This window comes from Melanotaenia boesemani, chromosome 6, assembly GCF_017639745.1.
Source record: "Melanotaenia boesemani isolate fMelBoe1 chromosome 6, fMelBoe1.pri, whole genome shotgun sequence".
Taxonomy (NCBI): Eukaryota; Metazoa; Chordata; class Actinopteri; order Atheriniformes; family Melanotaeniidae; genus Melanotaenia; species Melanotaenia boesemani.
In genome coordinates, this window is record NC_055687.1 from 19991546 (window position 1) to 20014121 (window position 22576).

A 22576-nucleotide genomic window follows, 5' to 3' on the forward strand; every position below is an offset into this window, starting at 1 on the left:
GGGATAGAAATATAACAAAATCAGAGGTAAGAAAACCTTATTTTGCTTTATTTTTTATGTATTTGTGTGAATATTCTCATTTGGCACATATTTGATCCCCGCAACCAAATTTAAATATAAATATCATAATGATGTTTTCATCAGTTTAGAATCCCATAATAATAAGAATAGTTGAATTTCTATTTTCTTAGAACAAGTCATTTATATCTGCACGTCGCCCGCCTCATCTTTTACTACCATATTAATAAAGTAACACTGGCTATTTATCAGGGCTTTTCCTGTTGTTTAATTGTAGGAGAGGCTGTTGTTATCTTATGGAAATGGAGCTGCTGTGACATGATACGCTCACTGTTTGGATCTTAAGGCAGTTTATTTTTATGTATGAATTTTATGTGGTAGATAAGAAAAAGTATAACGTAAATGTATAGAAGTAATGTGGTGAAAAATGTGATCTGCTCATGGCCCCATTCAGAGTAGCCGTTAGTTTTTACTCCCACATCAGGTTAATTACCAATTCTCCAAAATCTGAACACTTGCATTCCTGTTTACTGCAGGTGATTAAATTCAATAAAATTTTAAAAGCTGGAATATGCCTTTAAGCATAGCAGATAAAAGAATGAGGTTAAAGTAGAGCTGAACATTATCCAACATTTAGCATTGCACTGCTTAATGTCTGTTTGTCGAGATAATAATTTAATATTTTAAATTTTTAATCTCTTTAAGATGGTCTTTAATGTTCTTGCTATTTCAGTGGCAAAACTCATTTTGGACAACTACTTATTCATCATAAAGATTTTCTAATCAGACAGAACTCCTCTGTTAGGAAGTTTAAGACTTGCTTGCTGTAGACTAGCTGCAAACATCCAGTGACTTCCACAATAAATTAGTCTGCACAACAGGAGCTGCAGCAGCAACACTGTTCACCTCGAAACACCTCTCTTTTGACATTCCTGCTGAATGAATTAAGCACTGTGTGTAGTGTGAGAACTCAGAAAAAGACTCTTGTGATCAGAAAGCTGCTTCCTGATGTAATGGAGGGCAACTTTTATCTCAGCTCTCTGGGAGACTGAAAAAATTGTGAAGGTTTAATTCAACAGACAATGAGAAATACTTGCTTGTGATTCAGGAAGCATTCGCAGACGTTTGAATCCATGTACCCTACATGGTTCTTAAAACATAAATCTTAAATGCCCTGCTGAGGTTCACAAAGCTGATATTTCTTACATGTTCACAGTAACAAATTCAAGATTTACCATGAATTGCTTTTGACTTAAATATGTTTTGTTTTTTTTGGTAGATGTTTTTGGTTATAGTGAAAATTAGATGTGTCCACTCTTTAAGAACTGAACACACACTCTCTTTGAATATAAGTGTGAACATCTGGGTGTTTTTCCCATTGGTGCTGTTTGGAGTCAGAGCTGATATATACCCGCGATTACTGCAGTCACCTGATGAGGGACTGAAATCCAATTAAACTATTTACCATCAGACACAAAAGCAAGGTGTCAGCATTTTTATTTATTTTTTTATCCATTACATAAGGGATTTACTGTCTTTTACGAAAAGTGCTCTTTTCAGAAAGAGAACAGATTCTTATTTCTATTTTGAGATAAAACTCACTTGCATATGAACTGCTGAACCTCACACCTGTGTTTCTGATCTCAGATAGGTTGATGCTTGTATGAATGTCTTGCTCTCCAGTTTGGCAAATCAAATTTGATTTAAGGCACCTTCAAGCTGGTTTACCATAAAAAAAAGATTGTTTCCTCACCCTGTCAGCATTTAGGAATCATAGGCTGTATTCTCCATATTTGCAGACAAGGTTTTCAGAAAATTATGGCAAATGGCTTTCTACCCAAACAATCCAGAACAGACTGCACACAACCAGTCTCCTGTCTCACAGGTCTGCCAGAAGGCCTGCCATTAGTGCCTTTCACTGTCAGGACCATTTGTGCTGCTGTCTGCCACATGTGCACTAGAACCTGGACAATTAAAGCAAAGTTATGTTCAGCAATGAGTCTGCCACAGTTGCATCGTAGGGGGAAAGTGTGGAGAAGATGCAGAGAATACTATGCTGACTGAGACTAATTAAAGCGAGGCTTACATAGCCTGGTTATGTGGAAGGTCCTGAGAACGTAGGAAGTTCTGATGAGTGAATGGTGGAAAAGAGGAGCTGGCAGAAAAAGAGCGCAAGCCGAGATCTGTCATTTTCTTAGCAGCTGAACAAAGAATGCTGTTGGAGATCTGTGACGTGTGGTGGGGTTCATGGCTGGTGAGGCACTGACTCCTCTGGAGTCAGATTTACAATTATAAGAACTGAAAAGAGCATCTTATTTCACTATTTCACAACTATGCCCCCTTGAGGTGAGGTAGAGTACTGCCTGTCTCACCTGCTGACTTTTCTCTGCACTTTATTGTACGATAAGTAGGAATAATTCTCTCACACATACATTAAAGACATTACACAGACTGTGGACAGTCATGGTGTATAACAAATATTTCTGTAACGTTCATATTGGCAATATGCTGAGGAACAGAAACGGGCTCGCGTGATGCAAGCCAGTTTATATTGGATCACGCAGTCAGATGAGAGGCACAGCTCGCCGCTGCCTCACTCGGGATTTCTGCCCTGTATTTGATCAGTAAATCCTTAAATTCTGCAATTTTTGTGTAGAGTCATAGTGAAAATGCATTTTTAACACAGATTAGTGGAAAATGTTAACATTTATTTTATGTACTTTTTTCTTTTTTTTCTTTTTTTTATCATGACGCCTTTTCTGTATAAGATGTACTGGCCCTGCACAATTTATTAGTAACCTAATAATCAATACGCATTATCATACTTTGTGAATATATTATCGTGTGTGTGTGTGTGTGTGTGTGTGTGTGTGTGTGTGTGTGTGTGTGTGTGTGTGTGTGTGTGTGTGTGTGTGAGAGAGAGAGAGAGAGAGAGAGAGAGAGAGAGAGAGAGAGAGAACTACATTAATTCTGCACTGTTACATTTAAACAGAAACAATCTTTATAGTCCAAAGCGTACCTGGCAGCAGGTGGAAATAAAGTACAAAAACATATTTCAGAGTGGGAGGTAGCCTTTGAGGAAATGTATTTGTTCAAAACATGTGTTGAGCTGTATATATGTTGCTGGTGGGGGTCCTTCCCCTGAAAACCTGTGGGGCTGGTGGCCTGAATGCGCTTTGAATTAAGCGTGCGCCCTCTGCAGGGACATTAATAAAAGGCCAAGCCATGGTTGTCAAAAAGGAACCCTGTCTCTATCTATCTACATCTGTCTCCATCTATAGATTAGCTTTCTCTTTTTCTATCTCACTCTATCTTTCCCTCTCTCTTCGGCCTGTATGGACAGGGCTCAGCAGCTGATTCCAGTTTTACCGTTAGCCAGCCAGAGGCAGTGTACTTTAGGTGTTCGTGAAATTGGGGATATGTAGGGTATTAATTAGTTTTAATGAATGCCATGTTCTTTTTATTTAATGTTCAGTACTTGTATAGTTGGGTTTCTTTGGTTACATTGGCACTGACAAAACTATTGATTTATTCAAGACAGTCAAAGTAGTAAAATGATAACAAGTGTTTTTTTGTTTGTTTGTTTGTTTTGTTTTGTTTCTTATACAAGAATGAGTGGCGGGAGCGCAGCATTCTACCAGGTTGAACTTTCTTTTGGGAGTTTGTATCAGACCTTTGAGACACAGCTAAGCTAAGCTTGAACGTTAGCCTGCCCCCAAGCAGGCTAGTTCTGGTGCACAAGTTACCATGGTTATTCAGCCATTCAAATAAGCCACGTGATGGAACGGTCCTCTCTTATCAAGATAAGCCTGGCTTTCCTTTAATCCAGCTTCATGGACTACCCCCCTGCTCTTACCAGTACTGTTTACATCACTCAATAGTCACTCTTGATATTTTGTTTCAGTTTATTTAGACTGACAGGCAGTTAAAAAAAACAAAAACAAAATAAAAACAAAAAAACCAACAGCATTATAAAAGGGAGATTTTTCTTTATCAGTAATCTGTTGAATATATTAATCAGCACTGACGTAATCATGAGTATCCAGCATAAGGTCATGGAGTGTCAGACATGTCTGTTAACAGTTGTAACTGTTAGCTCTCCTCCAAATTGAGAGGGTTCTGATCACTATTTGATGCAGTTGAAGGTGCTTCACACAACTCCACTACAAAATAAATTAATAATATATCCCTTTTGAACCATTTGTGGTTGTTAAATATATTGACACAGCCTTATAAACCATTACACAACAATACAACTGTTTAAAGTATCTGAAACATATTAAAGGCTTTTACATTGTTGTATCAAGGTTCAAAACATATCTGTAATCTGTACGTAAGATAAAACATAACATTTCACACATTAAGCACAAAGCAAACTTTTCCAGATATCTTGATTTTAGAAATTTCTTTTCAACTTCCCAATATTATATACATTTTCTGACTACTTTCCAATTGTATTGAGATTATCTTGGTCCACAGTACATTGCACTTAGTCTAAAGATTGGCAGAGAGATTCCAGTCAGCTATGACTTTAGTTATACAGCTTTCATTTAGCATCTATCTCAACATTTCATGGATGAATCTTATGTAAACTCTTCAATAAATGTGGTGTATGCTGTTTATTTATACTCATACAGAGCTGAGCCTTAATGGTTGGTCACACATAAAGTTATTAAAGGTTTCAGGGCTGTCTAAAAGTGTAAAATTAAACGTGAGAGGAAACAGAATATGTAAGTGAGCTTGTTTCACAGCTTTTCTGCATGTTGCTACATTTTAATTCTTTCCCAGGGCAATATTGGAATACTTTACACACCAACACACACAGCTGAATGTACCCCAACAGCAGGAAGTGGGCTAAAATCAACAGCAATTCTTCAGTAATAAGAGAATAACACAAAGTGAGAGGGTGTAAGGGATTACAGATTGTGTGTGCAGATAATGATTTTAGATGCAAGATAACTGGATGTTTGACTAAATGTTCTGCTGTGGGCATGACAGGGAAGGCAAATTTCTCATTTACAGAAGCACCACACTCTGTCACAGTGACAGCTACTCCATCTTTCTCTCTTTTCTCTTCTTTCTCTGTGGATCATTAGTGTTGGACATACTAACCTCCCCTTACCATTTTACACCTTTTTCTCCAGCCATTTTTATAGTGTTTCCCTCCTCTGCGCTTCACCTATCAGGTTCAACCTCATCTGCCTACTCAGCTACTCCACTGGCAATTGTTGTATATTTATGGCAGCCTTCATGTTCTGTTGCTACCTGCTTGCTTTACACCTGCTTTGCAAATCTGCTAGTGATTTAAACACTGCATTAGACCTGTGGGAGTAAATCTTGTCTCTGTGAAACCAGCTTTGCTTTCTAAGTAATTATTTTGATTCTTAGTATCTTCACACCCTTTGTTTTGTCACTTCCACACGTGCATCTATGTACATGTACTAATTCTGTCTGTGTAAATTCAGCATTTTTATCTTAACCATGATACAATGGCTGTATAAGTGTATATGTATAGTACAGTCATGTGGTTCTTTGTGCACGTTTGCCTGCCCTTGAGAAGGAGGCTGGTTTGGGAAATGGGGTATTTGTGTTGGAAAGCAGGGAGATCAATAACATCCAGGGGGGGAAAAAAAAACTATCTCAGGGACACAATTGCACCACTTGAAATGAAAAAAGTGGAAAACAGAAACTGCTGCTTTAGTTTATTGAAGCAATAAATCAGTCGGGTATATCAATGTGTTTTTTAACACCTCTGGTGAAAAATAAGACGTGTTTTAAATGCTCAAATATTATAATCAGAAAAATCCGGAGAGAAAGAGAGAGAGAGGTGTCCATTTGGCTGAGAGGAACCTCCATTTAAAGATCAGAGCTCACAGGCTGGTGGCCTTCATCTCACTCATCTCCTCTCTTGGCTGATTCCTCTCCCAGCCTTGCCGAATGCGGGTGAGGGTGCGATCCACACAGGGGAGAAGAAGAAGTAGCTTGAGCACCAGAGTCACAGAAGGCACAATCAGACAGAGCATGTAGGCCGGAGGGGTGTACCATTTGTAGGGGGGAAGAAATTTATTCCAGCCATAAATGTAGCCATGTGCTGTGCATATGAACAGAGTCAGATGGCCCAGCTTAGACTGAAAAATAAAAACCATATAAGCATGAAATGAAAATACAGGCAGAATAAACATTTTAGGAAAATGACCCTTTCTCCCACATGCTGATATTAGATGAGAATATTCTCATTTTATACCCTTAAGCCCAAACACCTGCAGGTACTCTAAAGGGGAAGAGAGATGATCCCTTTTATTAAATCAGTTATTTTTCAATGTATTCCTTTAAAGCAATTAGCTAATTTATGTTAATTTGTATTTTACCAAAACATGTAAAATAAAAAAGAGGATATTTATCTAACCAATCAGCAACCAGAATACAATATTGACATACAGTTGGTACAAATATAGTTTCTAAATGTCATCATGAACCAGCATGATAGATAACACCCCTAAAGGACTGTTAAGAGGACAGCAACAATGACTTTGCACTGGGCTGTGCAGCAGCAACATGTGAGGGAATGGAGAGCTGTGCTCTGTTTATGCAGCCTCTGGCCTCTGTCTCAGCTGTCTGGGATGAACCTCAACGAATCTGTGCTGACATCTGGCAATGTGCAGCTCTCCACCAGAAACAAATTTCCTGTACTCTGTAAAGACTACTGTATTTCATATGCTATCTAGTTGTTCATCTAGTTAATTCATTTTGAAAACTACATTAAATTGATTCTGATTGGCAGAAAAGCTGTGATTATTGAGGTACATACTGTATTTGTGTTTATGTTAATGGTTCCATCTAAATTACAAACATGATGTTATAGTGATAGGTCATGGGGTAGAATGAGATAAATGTAGCGCAGGCATTACATGCACTGCTGTCATCATTACTTCTTAACAACATCTTGCAGTCTGGCTAGATAGATATGAGTCACCCATAAGTTATAGAAATAATGAACAACATAAAATCTGCTCTCTGGTTTGTCAGCTTCCATGGCTTCTTCCATGGCTACTAAAACCATGTAACATCTCATTAACACAGGTAAACCAAAGATGCAGTTAATTGGATCTTTTATTTGTTCCTCACTTGTAGATTAAACTAAGATAAACGGAGCCAGCTCACCCAATAGAGACAAAATAAACTGCAGAAATTGCACTTAGAAGACAGTGAAGCTGTTATGGTGGATAGGGAGAAACATTCATTCATAACATCAGCAGGTTATGCTAATCCAAAGTCGAAATCACAAAATATGAAATGGAGCAAGAGTATGATGAATGCCAGTGTTGAGCAGTGTTTTTTTCTGGCTAAGTCAGATGATGTCCTTTGTTTTTTTAACTCTTATTTGCTTCTTCAATCATCTTCTCAGTAAATGATTAGGATTTTTTTTTTCAATTTTTTTACATGGTCCATTTGTGAATGTAGGTGTGTGTTTGTTTTAATAATTTGTGTCTGATGCTTCTGTGTACTCCATAAAGTTATAGTTTCTTCATTATGGAAACTTCTTCCCAGTATGCCAGTATGACATGATGTTTTTGCCTCCTTGCTACAAATGTTGGCAATCTTAGGTTATATCTGGAAACTTTTTATTTCTGAGTGCAGATAGAACATGATGTATGTGTCTTACCATCAGAAATAAAATGCCAAGCTGAAACGAAAGTAAAATAAAACATTGGCCAGTTTTTTTTCCTTCTGTTTGACCCAATTCTTGTAACAACGACAGATACATGATATATTTCAACTGTCTCAAATGACCCAGCAAGAGATGGAATAAGCTACTTTCCTAAATGTGAAATTAGTTTTCTGTGAAGTGAAGGATTAGCTGAGACATACTGTAGACATTTCCAAATAACAAGATATTGCTTTATTTAAGTTTAGCTGTCAATAACAGATAGCATATGGAGACTTTCTGTACATACTACACATTGGCTAATTACAGCAATTTTTTTTTTAGTTTTTAGGTTAATGCTGGTTTAGCTAAATATACAGCTGCTCTGAAGCTATTATTTAGTAAAACAAACATTTTTGTGGTGTTTTTCTGATAGATGTGAATTTGAATGTGTTTTTTTTTTTCTTTTCTTCGTGCTTGTAGAATCCTCAAGTGTTCCAATGAGCTAAAAATACAAATTGCTCCACCGCCATTACAGGATAATTGGTTTTGTAGCACACTAGTGGCCTTTGAGGCTCCGTTATTGTTAATTACTTGGATAATGCACTTTCATTTACATATTTAGCATTCAGCTGCTGTTCACATCCACGGTGACTTAAGAGCAAACAGCACAATAAAGAAGCATTCATGCTAATGTTGTGCAGTATTAACTGCTCCTATAATGATAATTGGAGATCCTATTTAACCAGTTTGGAACGGAAAATTTGTCACATGTGAGCATAAATGTAAAAGAGTAATCATATTTACAATAAAAAATAAAATGGTTTATATGAATTTATACCCATTATTTATTTTTTTTATTTTTTCAGAACTCGTCTTGGCAAATCATCAGAATTATCTTGACCTAGAATTCTATTTCTAAATCCCATTTACCTTTTGAGGTCTAGCTATGGATCTGACCTTTACACAAATGGGCCTGTGACCTGTATTAACAACCTTCCTATTGGGAATTATACCAGGTATCATAATTCTATTTAATGAATAACTTAACATTTAAAATCCTGGGCAAAAGTCCTCCAGGCTTTCACTCTGTGTGCCTTTGTTAGGCAGTTAGTTAACTTGGCTCTTGGGAGATGAGTGCCCATGACATACTGCTTCTGGAACATTTTAATAACTCTGATAAAAACTTGGAAACTCCAAATATAGATTACTACCCAGGCCCTAATAGATGTTTCAGTGATGGTTTTACTGCACATGACTGATAATATGTTGCAAGTTTTAAAGGTTAACTCAGGCAAACACATTCACACACATGCACACAAAACACTGCATATTTCCAACAGAGCTCTGACCTGAATGAAGCTGAATTCTCTCCAGCTGAAAGTGCCTCCCACAGAGGGCAGGGATGTTAGTCCTAGCAGGACAAAAAGAAAGAAACCCAGGATTCCCAGGGCTATGAATGTGTCTGTGCCCCACGCTTCAGTTTGATCAAAGTAAAATGGTGTGGTTTTATTATCCTTCATCTAGACAAAGACAGAGAAAGAGAGGGGATTGGGATTTTTTTTTATAAGTATATGTTATGTTGTTCATCATACACAATTGTACAAATACTGCATCTAGCTTGCTGTACCTCATCCACAACAGACGAGATGAGTTTGTGCCTGAAAGCATAGCGAATAGGAATTATAATTGTGTAGATGGCATGGAGAAACCCAAAGCCCAGTGCAACCAGACCCAGCTGCTTCCTGCACAGCATCCAGCTGTCCAGCCAGTTAGGGAAGCGCCTGGAACGTACAAACATGTATTAAGTACATTGAACACACAAATAATAATGCATTCAATTGAGCACAGAGATTTCTTTTTTTTTTTTTTTTTATCTTTTTTGCTAAAGTTTGTTTTCCTACCTGTATTTGGTCCCTCTGTAAAGTTGAATTAAACCTGCTATAGCACCAGGCAGGTAACAAAGAGACAGCATGATGAGTGACACAATTGGAAACACCTTAAAAATAAAGAAAAAAAGCAAAACAGATCACACCTTTGGGAACAAAAATTACAGAAAAAATGCAGGATACAAAATCGATCTAGTAAATCTTTACCTTGTTGGCCAGGGACACAATGATTCGGTAGGAGATGTCAGTCCCCTTTTCAGCATAAGCGTAAATGATATCTCTGATGAGCAGGTAGAAGAAGAAGAAGGCAGTGAGGCTGAAGGCTATGTATAGAGGCACCCTCCACTCTGTGAACAGTTTTAGAGGAAAGTCCTCCAGCTCTCCAGCTGCTGATAGGGAACCTTTATCCAGAACAGTAAGGCCCAGTTTGGTTGTCATTTGTGCTACTGCCTGCTTTGCTTCTGCGTTGTCCCCACATAGGTACACCTGCAGCATGATAATATTAGTTCGTTTACAAAATATGCTGCAGTTGAAATATTCTATCATTTTTTTTTAATACCATAAAATAACTAAAACTGAAAGTGAATTTCTTATTTGCCACTAACTTATGTTTCTCTTTTTTTACTTCTTTCATGCTAATCAGTTTCTAAAGGTTGCAGGCCCTGCAGACTTTTTCAAAATGTACTTATATCATTTTTCTTATCTCAGGATAAATCCTATTATATGGGGAAATTTCTCTCTACTAATTTGATTCTCACTTTGATTCAAGGTTATCAATCACTGTGCATTCCAAGAATATTATTATTTGGGGAAAAATTCACAACACTAAATGCAGTCTGAAGAATGAAGTTTCAGCATGTTTTTTTTTTTTTTTTTTTTTCGAGTTCATGATCATCCTTAATTTACACACACACAAAAAAAACTTAACAAATTAAAAAATTCAAATTGACTCAGCTGAGAGGTGTTATAAATGGGTACAGATCAGTGTGTCTGGATGTAACTGAATGAAGCTGCATATAATCACAGCAACATCCCTCTGCGTGACGGAGAAGCAGTTTGCACAATGATATGAAAAAAACCAACAGGTCCTCCAAACCAAATGACAAGGCAGGTCACTATTTATATTGTCAAAATAAATTAAAAAGTCACGAAGTACAGCTGGTGAAGAAGAGGGTTCAAGGTGCAGAAGAATTAAAATGCCACTATAGTTTCTATTTTGACTTCTTTTTACATGGTGTTTACTTTTACTTCACTTTGTATCTGGTTAGGTTTAAGAAGAAAACCTTTTCTTGAAGATCCTATTCATCCTAAATTGGAAAGCTCCATCTTTCAGGTTGCCTGGGTGACAAGTATACAAGATATTTTGATTTCAATATGGCCACAAGAGGTTGTTTGAAGCGAGACAATAGTCTGCAATCACAAACTACCAATGTATTCATGTTCATGAGGAAGACGGGTCAAAACATACAGTCAACTTATAATCAGAGACATGAAAGCAGATTCAAAAGACTGATTCACATCAGCAGCAGCATTTCTAACAACGCTGGAACAACCTGGTGGAAATCTTTTTAAACAGAAGGAGAAGCTGATATGAGCAAATGAAACATAAGTTCTCACATGGGTAGAATATCAGTCAGTCATTTATATATCTATAAAAAATCTTTTAATTTTATCTTTATAAAACACACAGAATGTGATTGAAAATGCAAACACATTTCTACATGTTCATAAGCTGGTCCCTTGCTAATAACCAGGCTAAAGTTGTTGTTAGATGAGTCCTGTTTGGAATATCTAGTGCATGACTGCACAGTTTACATCAACGTTCTTTCTGCAAAGCAAACTCCTTTGTTTATCTCCCTGTGTTGTCTCAGTAATTTCTCAGATTAACTCTTGGAAGGGTTTGGCTATGTAAAGACACATGCCTGCCCTATAAGCATATGCTCAGTATGTAATCCCATTCCTAGATCTCACCATGCTGAACCTTATTACCATTCTCACAGCTCTTGTGATAAGACAATTAAGTTGTTTGTGAAAAACGAGAGATACTGAGAGCGTTAGAGGGGGCAGTCTGACAGGCATATAGGGGAGTTGGTAGGATTGAGCAGTTTTCCCCAGGTGTGTGTATAAGTGGACTGGGCAGTCAGCCATGTCTCCCTACATTACTGCACCAGTAACAGCAGGGGACGGCCGACAGACTAAATCTCCATCTGAATGTAAATGTGACAGAACCACAGCCCCACTGTGGATCTAATCAAATTGCTGGCCAGGGAATAGCACACGTACAGGCATGTGTGTTGTGTGTGTAGATGCATGAATATATATTGTAACTACACATGCATTGAGAAGGACATGCATTCAGACACAGTACTCCTGTTCTTTACCTGCTTTAAAAGAAATAGAGCACTGCAGTGGTGTGAGTGTGTGTGAGAGAGGATGTTTGTGTTTGTTTGTGCGTCTATGAGAACTTGTTTGTGTCGAGGAGGATTTGAGGCAGATTCAGGTTTGGTCTCCAGAGATTCCAGCATGTTTGTGTTTCTCTTTGTAGCAGTGAAATGAAGGCAGCAATAAACTCTGGTCTTTTAACTTGGTAACATCATAAAGTGTGTTTGTTTGTGTATTTCTATAAACACTGTCCTCATTTTCTCATGCCTTGTTATGGAAAGATGGCAAAATCGATAATCAAATATATATGAAATATATTGCTTTTTATGGTGCATGGTGAAGTGCTCTCTTGTTAGATGTAGAAGTTTAAGAGGTTTTTTTCCCTACCATATGAAAAATGTTGAAAGTGGTTATTGCTTCCTGGTTTGATGCTAAACGCTTTTCATCTTGTAAGAATCAAGCTGGTAATCTCCCCTCCTGTTTCTGATCTGTCTTTGTATCTATTCTGTTGTCAGCCAAATTCTTACTTAATGCTTGGAAGCTTCCTGGCGCTGGTTCACCCTGATCCCACTGACATCCTCTAATAGATTATTTACTTCTTCTTGCCTCTCACCTGTTTTCCAGCCAGAAGTCCATTCTGCAGAGCCCAGGCAGACAATGTGTTAAGGCCTTTCACCACAGAAGCTTTGGGGACCAGCCTGGAAAGCACACAAGGACTTAACTTGATATTTTCTCCAGCTGCAAACACACAGATTGAGGACATAAAGGGCTCAAGATGATGAGAATCAATGTTTCCGACTTTTACAGAAAAGATATGTACAGCAGGCCATCCTGCTAAGGGAGCTGAAGCCCTGCACATTCTTTTCATTTGCTCTGGTTTCACGGGACACTTCGACGTCTCTTTCTATAAGTGGTGTCCTCACAGTATGATATCCAGCATTTGTGGAGACCATTTCTGTAAAAGTTGATTAAATCTGACAAGGGATTAAGATTTGTGTAGAATCTTAGGTTTTCTTCTTAAGTACATTATCTTGAAGGGACAATTTATATGCAAAGTATATTTTTGAATGACACGTCTATTATTTGTTTTCAGTGTTTTCGCATAAATTGGTTACCTCTGCAAGTAGACAGCATTGGCTTCTGGATACATATTTTTCTTCAGGTTGTTACTGAGGTCCACCAGCACCTTGACAGTGACACATCAGTATGTATAGAGAAAAAAAAATGTTTTTGTAATTCACTTGTTTTGTACCTTTTAATAGAAACACAGTAGTTGAGAAGGATAGGAATGGTTATAATATATTTTCAAGCTGACTTAAGAGGAAGTACAAAAAAAGTTGTTAGTGGAAAAATGTAATGTTGTATAAAAGAGTTTATACTACTTCAGTGTTAAAGGTCCAATTGGCAGGATGTGGAGGCATTCAGTGCTTCAAGTTGCTACCAAGTGGATCCTCCCCATCTACCCTGAACTTGCTCTGGGTACAAAAAACCCCAAGCCTGCATGTACAACCAGGTGAGGTGGCCGCCTTTAGACTGAAGAAAATACTGTAAGATTTGGTCTATTTTGCATAATTGGATGTCTGTATAAATATCTGAACCACTATCCAAGACCCCAGTTCTGTTGTATCATATATTCCCTCTAATAGTTTATTTCAATAAGTAAATAAACACGAAAAGAATCTTAGTAAACTCAGAAATCAATCGCTAAATATCAGTGAAAATATTATTGGCTCTGCAAACATCTTGTTTTTGTAAATTGTCCCCTACTTGATAGTTGTTCGTGTATGTCTCTTCTTTGTGGTATTTCATAAACATGTGGTTTGCTGCCTTCTTAGCCAGGCCATTCTTGGAACATATATTTTTTAATCACAGTGAGGTTTTATTTGGTTAAATAAAGGGAAGAAAACTCAGGTGGATGCCAGTCCATTTAAAAATAATGTTCAAGCATATAACGTACATAGGCCCAGCATAATGCACTTACACATGCCTTTTCATTTTATTTCAACTTGTCTTTGTCCTTATTTCATATCTATTTTGCACAAATTTCTGTTAAATTTCTGATGATGTTGATGCCACTAATTTAAAATTAAACATCTGTTTTAAAAATTAAATTAAAAAAATCAGAGAAAGAAATACACGCTCAAATCAGCAGAGAAAGCAACAGCATCATCACACGGATCGTGTGTCTTGTGAAAGATTAAATGAGCCTTTAATCACATAAAAACCTCTCCTTTCTTAGAGCATGTCTGAGTTCTTCGCTTTACGGTTCCTAACATTAAAATATAGTTACAAAAAGGATTTTGCATGTCTGCTAAACTTAACACTGGACTGTCATTGATTTGAACTTTATTTAAACAGAAGCATTACAGCAGAATGGGATAAAGAACCTAATGAAGTTAATATGACCCATTTAAATGAAATGTGCTTGGAATTACTTTGATTTCTAGAACAAAAATCTTAACACTGAGCAAAGTCAGCCTAAAAATTCTTATTATATTTTGTTGACATATTGGCGTTAAAATGAGGGAAATTGGGAAGTTTCTATGTTAATTAAATATTTAATAAGGCAGGCTATAATCCACTGATGAAAAACCTCCTCATTATAAGAAGAAAAATAATTTTAAAACTTTCACACTCACTCACACTTTCATATTTTTCTGTATATTGTCAGATTTCTAAGTTTTAATGTTACATCATTCTTCTTGTTGATAGGGATGTTAATAAAAAAAGAAAACATCTTCAGATGCTCACTTGCTCATCAAAGCAAATATAAATAAAGAAATAAAAAAAGATTATAGTGAGTATAAGTAATATTTACCTCCTTGTCATAAACAATGGATATAATACTTAAAGTTTTAATATTACAACAATTCTAAGTATTCCCTGAGGAAAATGTTAGACATAAACTTAGAATACTGAAAATGGTGAACTCTTGTATGTTGTGGCTGCTGATAAGATAGTGAAGAATAATCTGTAAGATCTGTTGGACTAGTTGTATCTAATTCTGAGTTGAGCACTGAAGTAGCTGAAAACCTTGGGTGTAGCAAGATTAAAAAAGGTCTTAATATCATTTAAAAACATACCATGCTACCAAAACTAGTTTGGAAGTTGGATGTAACTTTGTCACACAGCTTTAAAGGTTTATGAAAAGGGTTGGTAATTCATTTCCATTAGATGACAATATCTAAATATTAAAGATAATATTCGTAATAATTCGTATTTGTAATGTAATAAACTAAATCAAACATATCCAGAGACTTTTCTGACTGTTTAGTTTCCTACAGTTTGAACTTAACCTGCATTCTTGATCCAGCTAATAAATTGTCCCTTACCTTTCCGTGGAGATGAGGTTGCATTTTCTCCATGAATTCATAGTGGTCTCTGTGAACGCAAATAAAGATCAGACTGGCAGACTGGGCTGCTTCTGCGTGGCTCATCACCTGCACACAAAACACACATTCAGAAGATTAGGACTATATTCCTTTTCTCCTTTTTTTTTTTTTTTTTTTCTGTATTCTTTTAAACAGAAACTGTCTTCAGGGCCGTGCCAAAGTGATGTACCTGTGCTCCCTGAGGCAAAGGGCCACAGGTGTGAGGTCTGCGGCTGCCATACACCAATCTGTAACCAGACTGAAGGAGACGTAGGCCCAGAGAGCGCCCCAAGTCCCCAGTCCCAAATATGCACAGTACCTCTGGCTCAGGGGCCACTGCCATGTCCATGTGATGCAGCAACACACCACCTTGCATCATCTTCTCTGATATGCCACTTTCTAAAGTCATGGTTAGTGCTCACTGCCGTGTGGTTATGTTGCTGTGGAATCTGACCTTTATATCATCCCTCCCTCCTCGTCTTTGATCTCTTACTGTTGTAAGAGTCAGTGAAAGTGAGAGAGCGTGAGGAGTGGTGTATTTGTTTATTGCACCTGTAACCGCGTGTGTTGGAGGTTGCAGGATTATATCATATGATTGTATATTGGTTGTCATAACTCCATCCAATAAATCCAAAAGGTTTACAGTGTTTTTGTTTTTTTACTGCTGTCATTATTTAACAATAAATAAATAAATGAACATTCTTTGTACTTTTCAAATCTTAATTGAAATCTTAAAACCTTGAATTATAACTTTGCACCATGGGGAACCTCTTTACTGTGATGTTAACCTCAGATTCACATCTTCAAACGTTTTATAACTTATCTTAAAACATAAAAGGAATAAAGGCTAATCGTTGTACCGCAGCCAGAATTTGACTTTTATATTTGACAAACATCTTAGGAAATAACATCTTATGCAACTGCCTCCTAGGGTTGCCCTTGTTTTTTATTTTCTTTGTCTTTTACTTCTCTTGGCTTGTAGAAAAATATCTGACTTTTTTGCAGTAAATGCTCTGAATTTTTGAAGCATACGGTGTGTTATAATACACACCCTTGTTTTTCTAATCACTAGATAAGTACTAATGACCAGATATTTCAGTCTAAGTCCTACTGAGGTAAGAATCTGCATGTGTTTATGTGGTTGTGTACATGTGTGTGAGGCAGAATTCATTAGTCGTGTTTGTTTATCACAGCGTTGTCAACAGCTGAGCTCAAATGTGTTTAAGTGTTCAGGTGTTGTATCAGTCACACAAACAACAGCTAAGCCAAAACTGAAAAGCAGTATTTAAAAAAAGACAACTTTACTGCATTCAGAGGCCTTAACAAGGTACAGAGCAGCCAGATGCTAATCATCACATGCACTTTATTATTTATGTGTAATAAAATGCATTTGGTAGTGAGCTTGCCTGTGGCATGTTATGTCAGCGAGGTAAGATGACAGAAAATGTCGTGAATAAACTAGAATTTAACTGAATTAATGACGAGAAGAAACATGTATATATATTTATATATCCATGCCGGTGTCTCAAGCGTCTCCTCCGGCTTCCATGCCTGTGCCTCCAGCTCACAGACTCACGTCCCCAGCATCTCCTACAGTTTCCTGGTCAGCTCCGGCTCTACAGCGTCTGAAGCTACAGCAACGGTCAGTTCTGGCTCTACAGCTTCAGATGCCACAGCCACGATCAGCTCCTGTCCTGCAGCCTTTCATGCCTGCCCTCCAGTCCTGTCATGACCTGCAGCCTCCTACGCCTGAATCCCGGTCCTGCCCAGCTCTACAGCGTCAGACGCCACAGCAACGGTCAACTCCAGCTCTACAGCGTCCGACGCCACAGCCACGGTCAGCTCTGGTCCTGCAGCCTCCCATGCCTGCCCCCCAGTCCTGTCCTGCTCTGCAGCCTCTGACGCCTGCTTCACGGTTTGCTCCAGCTCTGCCTCCAACGCAAGCGCAACGATCTTGCTCAGCTATTCAGCATTCCACACCGGAGCTTCAATGTCCGATGCCAGCTCCCAGGTCCACGCAGCCTCTGGTGGTTCCTGTGGCCGTGGAGGTCTACGGTTATGACGCTTCTCTCCAGCCAGTGGCTCCAGTCTCCGAGAGGGTCTCCAAGTGGGATGCTCCTCTCCAGCCAGTGGCTCCAGTCTCCAAGGGGGTCTCCGAGCGGGACACTCCTGTCCAGCCGCTGGCTCCGCCCTGTCTATTGGTTTCCGGCCCCAAGGGGTTCTCTGCGAGAGACGCTCCTCTTCTGTGGCCTGTGGTTCACCCTGCAGAGAAGATTGCTCCTCTTCAGCCTCTGGCACTTGGGCTCGCCCTAAGATGGATGTTACAGCGCCCGCCAGAGACTCTGCTCCTGTCTGTGCGACCTCCCGGTCGCCCACCAGACGTATTACTAACGTTTATCTGTCTTCCAGAGATTCAGTCAGCGCGCCTCCCTGTGCTCCAGCTCCAGTCAGCGCGCCCCCCAGTGCTCCAGCTCCAGTCAGCGCGCCTCCTAGTGCTCCAGCTCCAGTCAGCGCGCCTCCCAGTGCTCCAGTCAGCGCACCTCCCAGTGCTCCAGCTCCAGTCAGCACGCCTCCCAGTGCTCCAGCTCCAGTCAGTGCGCCTCCCTGCGCTCCAGTCAGCTCGCCTCCCTGTGCTCCAGCAGCTCCAGTCAGTGCGCCTCTCAGAGATCCATGTGGTCTGCTCGCCCTCCTGGTCTGCTCGGTGTCCCAGCCATCCATCTGCAGTCAGTCTGCTGTCGTCGCAGCCTCACGGCCGGCGTCCTGCATCCTGTTGGTCGTCTCGGCTTTCCGGCAGTCCTCCCGGGCCGTCTGGAATCCAGCCCCTCGAGGGCGGTACTGTCACGGCCTGTCCTGCTAATCCTCCGTCAGCACTCCCCTGATCCTCCACACCTGTCCCTGATCCTCACACTCCAATCAAGCCAACCTGTCACACCTGTTTCCCATTGACTCACCAGCCCTTATATTCCCCAGCACCACACTCACTCCTTGTCGGACCTTGATGTTCAAACCTGCATGGATCCCGCTCCTTTCCTGTACTCACTCCATGAACCTCCATTCAGCCCTTCCATTGCTTGATTAAGAGATTCTTTTCTGTTCTCCTTAATAATAAAGTTATGTTAACCTTCTCCCTGTCTCCGTGAGGTCCATGCTTAACAGCTGGTTTAGGCTCCAGCTTTCCTGCAACCCTTATAATACTAGGTATATATACACACACACACACACACATATATATATATATATATATATATATATATATATTTATGTGTGTGTGAATTACTATTATTATTATTAGTTTATACTTTACTTGCCAGATATTAATAGAAGTGGCAAAGTAATGAACTGTAAATTAAAGCATGGGGGTTGCTCTGCACTTTAGACACATTTAATCACTTCTTGGAAGCACAGACTGCTTTATCTTTCTTGTTCAGACAGAATTTGATTTTTGCATTGGACAGAAAAAAAGAAAAAAAACTAATACTGTTGCTTTTCAGGGCTGCTGTCCTTTTCTATTTTCTCTAATTTCATACAAGACACGATGCCACATGGGAAATCCTGGCCCACATATTCATTACCATTTCAAAACCCGCTGCTCCATCCAAACAACTAGAAAGAGAATTTTTGCAAATTTTGTGTTGATGTCCTCATGGCTAAAACATCTGCAAAGTTGTGACACAAACAGATTCAACAGAGCAGAAATGACTTTTGTGTGTGGCTGTTTTGCAACATATTTGTAGCATTACATGTATGTTTTTGGTGGGGTACGTGCACGATTGTGTGTATTTGTGTGCTAAAATAGAAACGATCAGAGCTGAATAGAGTCTCAGCTGTGATGTGCAGCACCTGGGGAGTTGGCTCTACAGACAGGGTGACAACCTGGCTGTTGAAATGACACACAGCATCACATCAAGTTTACTGAATATTTGCACAAAAATACTCGTCTCTCCATAAAAGCAGCCTCATTGAAATCACAATATACATATACATAGCTACCAATATTTATGGCAGACGAGCTGCTTTTTACATCAGGAGCTTTTACAGCCAGGTCCATAACTAAGGCATTAATATCTACCTGGGGGAATATAGCAGCAAAATGAGAAATCATTTTATGACTAAGTTTCAGGGCACCCATTCAGTAGTATTGCTGTTAGAAAAGACTTGATAGCAGATTCACTCTGATGACTCATTTACTTGCTGTGCCTCTGGGATAGCTCTCTTTTCTTGTTCTTTTCTTTCTGTCCCTTCCTCACCTCACTCATTCTCCGTACTTCTCCAGATTCTTTTTTATTATCTCTTTTTTGCTTGTTTGCTCGTTTTGAATTCAGCCGGGTTCCAAGTGTTCTCTCACCAATTACACAGTATTTCCTTAAGTTAATAACTATTGAATCTACTATTTTCAGGGGAGGTTTGGCTGAAGCTGGTTGTATTGATTTCATCCAAGGCCTTATCCTTTATCTCTTTAATGGGAGAAGCTAGCTAAAGTAAAAGGGCAGCTCTTAAAAGACTGTTTTAAAAATCTTTTTTATTCTGCCTTTTAACAAAATAAACACAAACTTAAACCAAATGAATCAGTTTTCCTTGTCCTTCACTGGTCTTTTCAACTCATCTTTTACAGACGTGGACAAAATTGTTGGTACCCTTCGGTTAATGAAAGAAAAACTCACAATGGTCACAGAAATAACTTGAATCTGACAAAAGTAATAATAAATAAAAATTATGAAATTTAACTAATGAAAGTCAGACATTGCTTTTCAACCATGCTTCAACAGAATTATTTAAAAAAATAAACTCATTTAACAGGTCTGAACAAAAATGATGGTAGCCCTAAAAAGACTGAAAATAATGTGACCAAAGGGAAATGTTAATCCAAGATGTGTCTGCTAATTAGCATCACAGGTGTCTACAATCTTGTAATCAGTCAGTGGGCCTATATATTGGGCTACAGGTAGTCACTGTGCTATTTGATGACATGGTGTGTACCACAGCAAAGGAAAGAATTGTCTCAGGAGATTAGATAAACAATTATAAATAAACAAGAATGTTAAAGGTAAAGGCTATAAGACCATCTCCAAGCAGCTTGATGTTCCTGTGACTACAAGTTTCTTAAACCTCATATACTTACAAAATACTGAGATTTGTCATGTTAAGTTCTACAAACGCAAATCGTTCCAAGTAACAAAAGTCTCTAAAGATTAATGCTTTGTTCAAGGCAACGACTTTGCATGTGTTTTTTCTTTGTTTTGATTTTTTAGTAAAGTCAATTTGTTAGGTTTTACAGTGCAATTTTCATAGAAAAGCTAGTTTATCCTAAAATGATTAAGAGTTCATTATATAACTGACATTACTTTTCTTACTCAATACTTAAATTTAGTTATAACTTTTAAAATCAGCTTTATGTATTGGTTATTTTGACTCAATATTTTAAATTAAATAACTAAGGCAGAGTAAACTGTAGTGAGTGGTATCAAAATTCTAACATTTTAACACAATTGCTTGTTGAAGCAATTTTAATTATGTTGAATAAAATTGTGTCTAATGCATCTGAGTTTATTGTCGAAATAAATCACCTCAGAAGAGATTCGTCTGATTTGTATGATGCAAACAAATGCATAGGCTAATCATAAAAGCTTCAGGTAAACTTGTCAAGGACACCAAAATAACATAAGAAAATCCATTACTTTCCTACAGTAACATAAAGAAGTAAGGAAGATCTATTTTAATGTTTTTTCAGTTGCTTGATTATATTTATTAAGATAAATTAGAAACACTGAGCTTATTATTCAACATTAGGATTGATCCATACAAATTAAATCCATACCAATCATCATAAACAGACATTCTGCAATTTATTCTGGATGCCGATTAGCAGCTTGAGGGATATTTGTTGCCCCCTGTGCTTTAAATGCAAAAGAGAGTAATTTTGGACCTTGTGAGATAAACCGACTTAAATGTATGGCACATGACACAAAGAATCATTTCAGAGGGCGGGTGAAGCTCTTGCAGCTTGTGTGTGTCCAGAGGATGATGCAACATTTTGTTTGAAACAGTGAAGGTCCACAGATAGTTTCCTAAATAGTTTTTATTGCAAGAAATAGTATCCACCATTCACTCTGATCATTAAATGTGTATCAAGCAAATAAGTCTATCCTAAATCGTTTTTATAAGGTTATCCGCCATTCACTCTTTATCAAGTATGTAAGTAAGGTAATCAAGACAGAAAGACAGGCAGCGACCTATTTAAAATTAAATGTAGCATTGCTGTTGTTTGTGACATTTCATAAAGATACTGGTATGTCCATAGTAACGTTTGAAGGATGGAGATTTAACGTTTATGGACCCTGACCACTGCTGGTTGGGACATTGGGGGATGTCAAAATGTTGCTCCATTCTTGTCTCTCCTGGACTGACGGAGCCGAATAAGCCTGCACCTGCCTTCACAGCAATGCGCCGTCACCGAGTTTGGTAATCATCAGAAACTGTTAAACAGTACATGAAGGATTTTGGTCTCTGTGATGCTTGGCGCTCTCACCATCCCACACTAAGATAATACACCTTCTTCTCTTCAGTTCACCATTCCTATTCTAGATTAGATTATTTCTTAACTAGCAGCTCGCTGATGAGTGACATGTCAGAATTCAAAATCCATCCCATTTCCATCAGCGATCATGCATTAGTATCATTCACTCTAAGAAATAAGAACAATAAATCAGCAATTAGAAACTACATCATCCTGAGATCCTGAGTTTATCAGCCACTTTAAAAGAGAAGGGTCCTTATATCTAGAAAACAACGACTTGCCAGACACTTTAGTGTGTGTTCTTTGGGAAGCAGGAAAAACAGTAATGCAAGTGAAAATAATTTCCTTCTCTTCCCACAAGAAAAAGAAGGCGGCTTCGAGAATTTCTGAGTTAAGAACTCAGAATGAAATCCCTAGAAGACACTTACCATGTCTCCCCAGCAGAACACAGACTAAACGAAATAAGGAAAGCTAAACTTGAACTTAATGAAATAGTAGATTAAAAAAAAACAAAAAAAAAAAAACAATTGTTAGTGCAAAGACTGAAGAACTTTGAACAGGCATGGTTGCACTTTGCACGTTAAAATCTCCTCATTCCTCATGCTGCATGCTAACACAGTCACTGAGTTGTCAGGTGGGTATATACACTAAGAACTATTTTTATTTAGATTTTATTGTGTGTTTCAGTTTTTTGGTTTGGTTGTTGTTATAGATTTATTTATTTATTTATTTTTTGTCTCGGTTATTTTTTTAGGAA

At 38.3% G+C, this 22576-nt stretch overlaps 1 protein-coding gene across 1 annotated transcript; it reads right to left on the reverse strand.

Moving 5' to 3' along the window:
* Window positions 1–5888: 5888 nt before the first annotated feature.
* LOC121641421 (metalloreductase STEAP4-like) lies at window positions 5889–21089 on the reverse strand. Its single transcript, XM_041987531.1, has 10 exons — window positions 21071–21089; window positions 15496–15674; window positions 15267–15374; window positions 13050–13120; window positions 12548–12632; window positions 9760–10038; window positions 9568–9662; window positions 9294–9447; window positions 9016–9186; window positions 5889–6146 (listed from the first exon to the last, which is right to left on the reverse strand). Exons 1-10 carry the CDS (start codon window positions 21087–21089, stop codon window positions 5889–5891), a joined length of 1419 nt encoding a protein of 472 aa, XP_041843465.1.
* Between the last annotated feature and the right edge of the window lie 1487 nt (window positions 21090–22576).

What these genes read in the sequence shown, in the direction of transcription:
- LOC121641421 (XM_041987531.1), bottom strand. An exon ending in AACCTCATCTCCACGGAAAG is followed by an intron (nt 13,121 to 15,266) that starts GTAAGGGACAAT and finishes GTCACTGTCAAG; the next exon opens with GTGCTGGTGGACCTCAGTAA. An exon ending in TTGTGTCCCTGGCCAACAAG is followed by an intron (nt 9,663 to 9,759) that starts GTAAAGATTTAC and finishes TTTATTTTTAAG; the next exon opens with GTGTTTCCAATTGTGTCACT.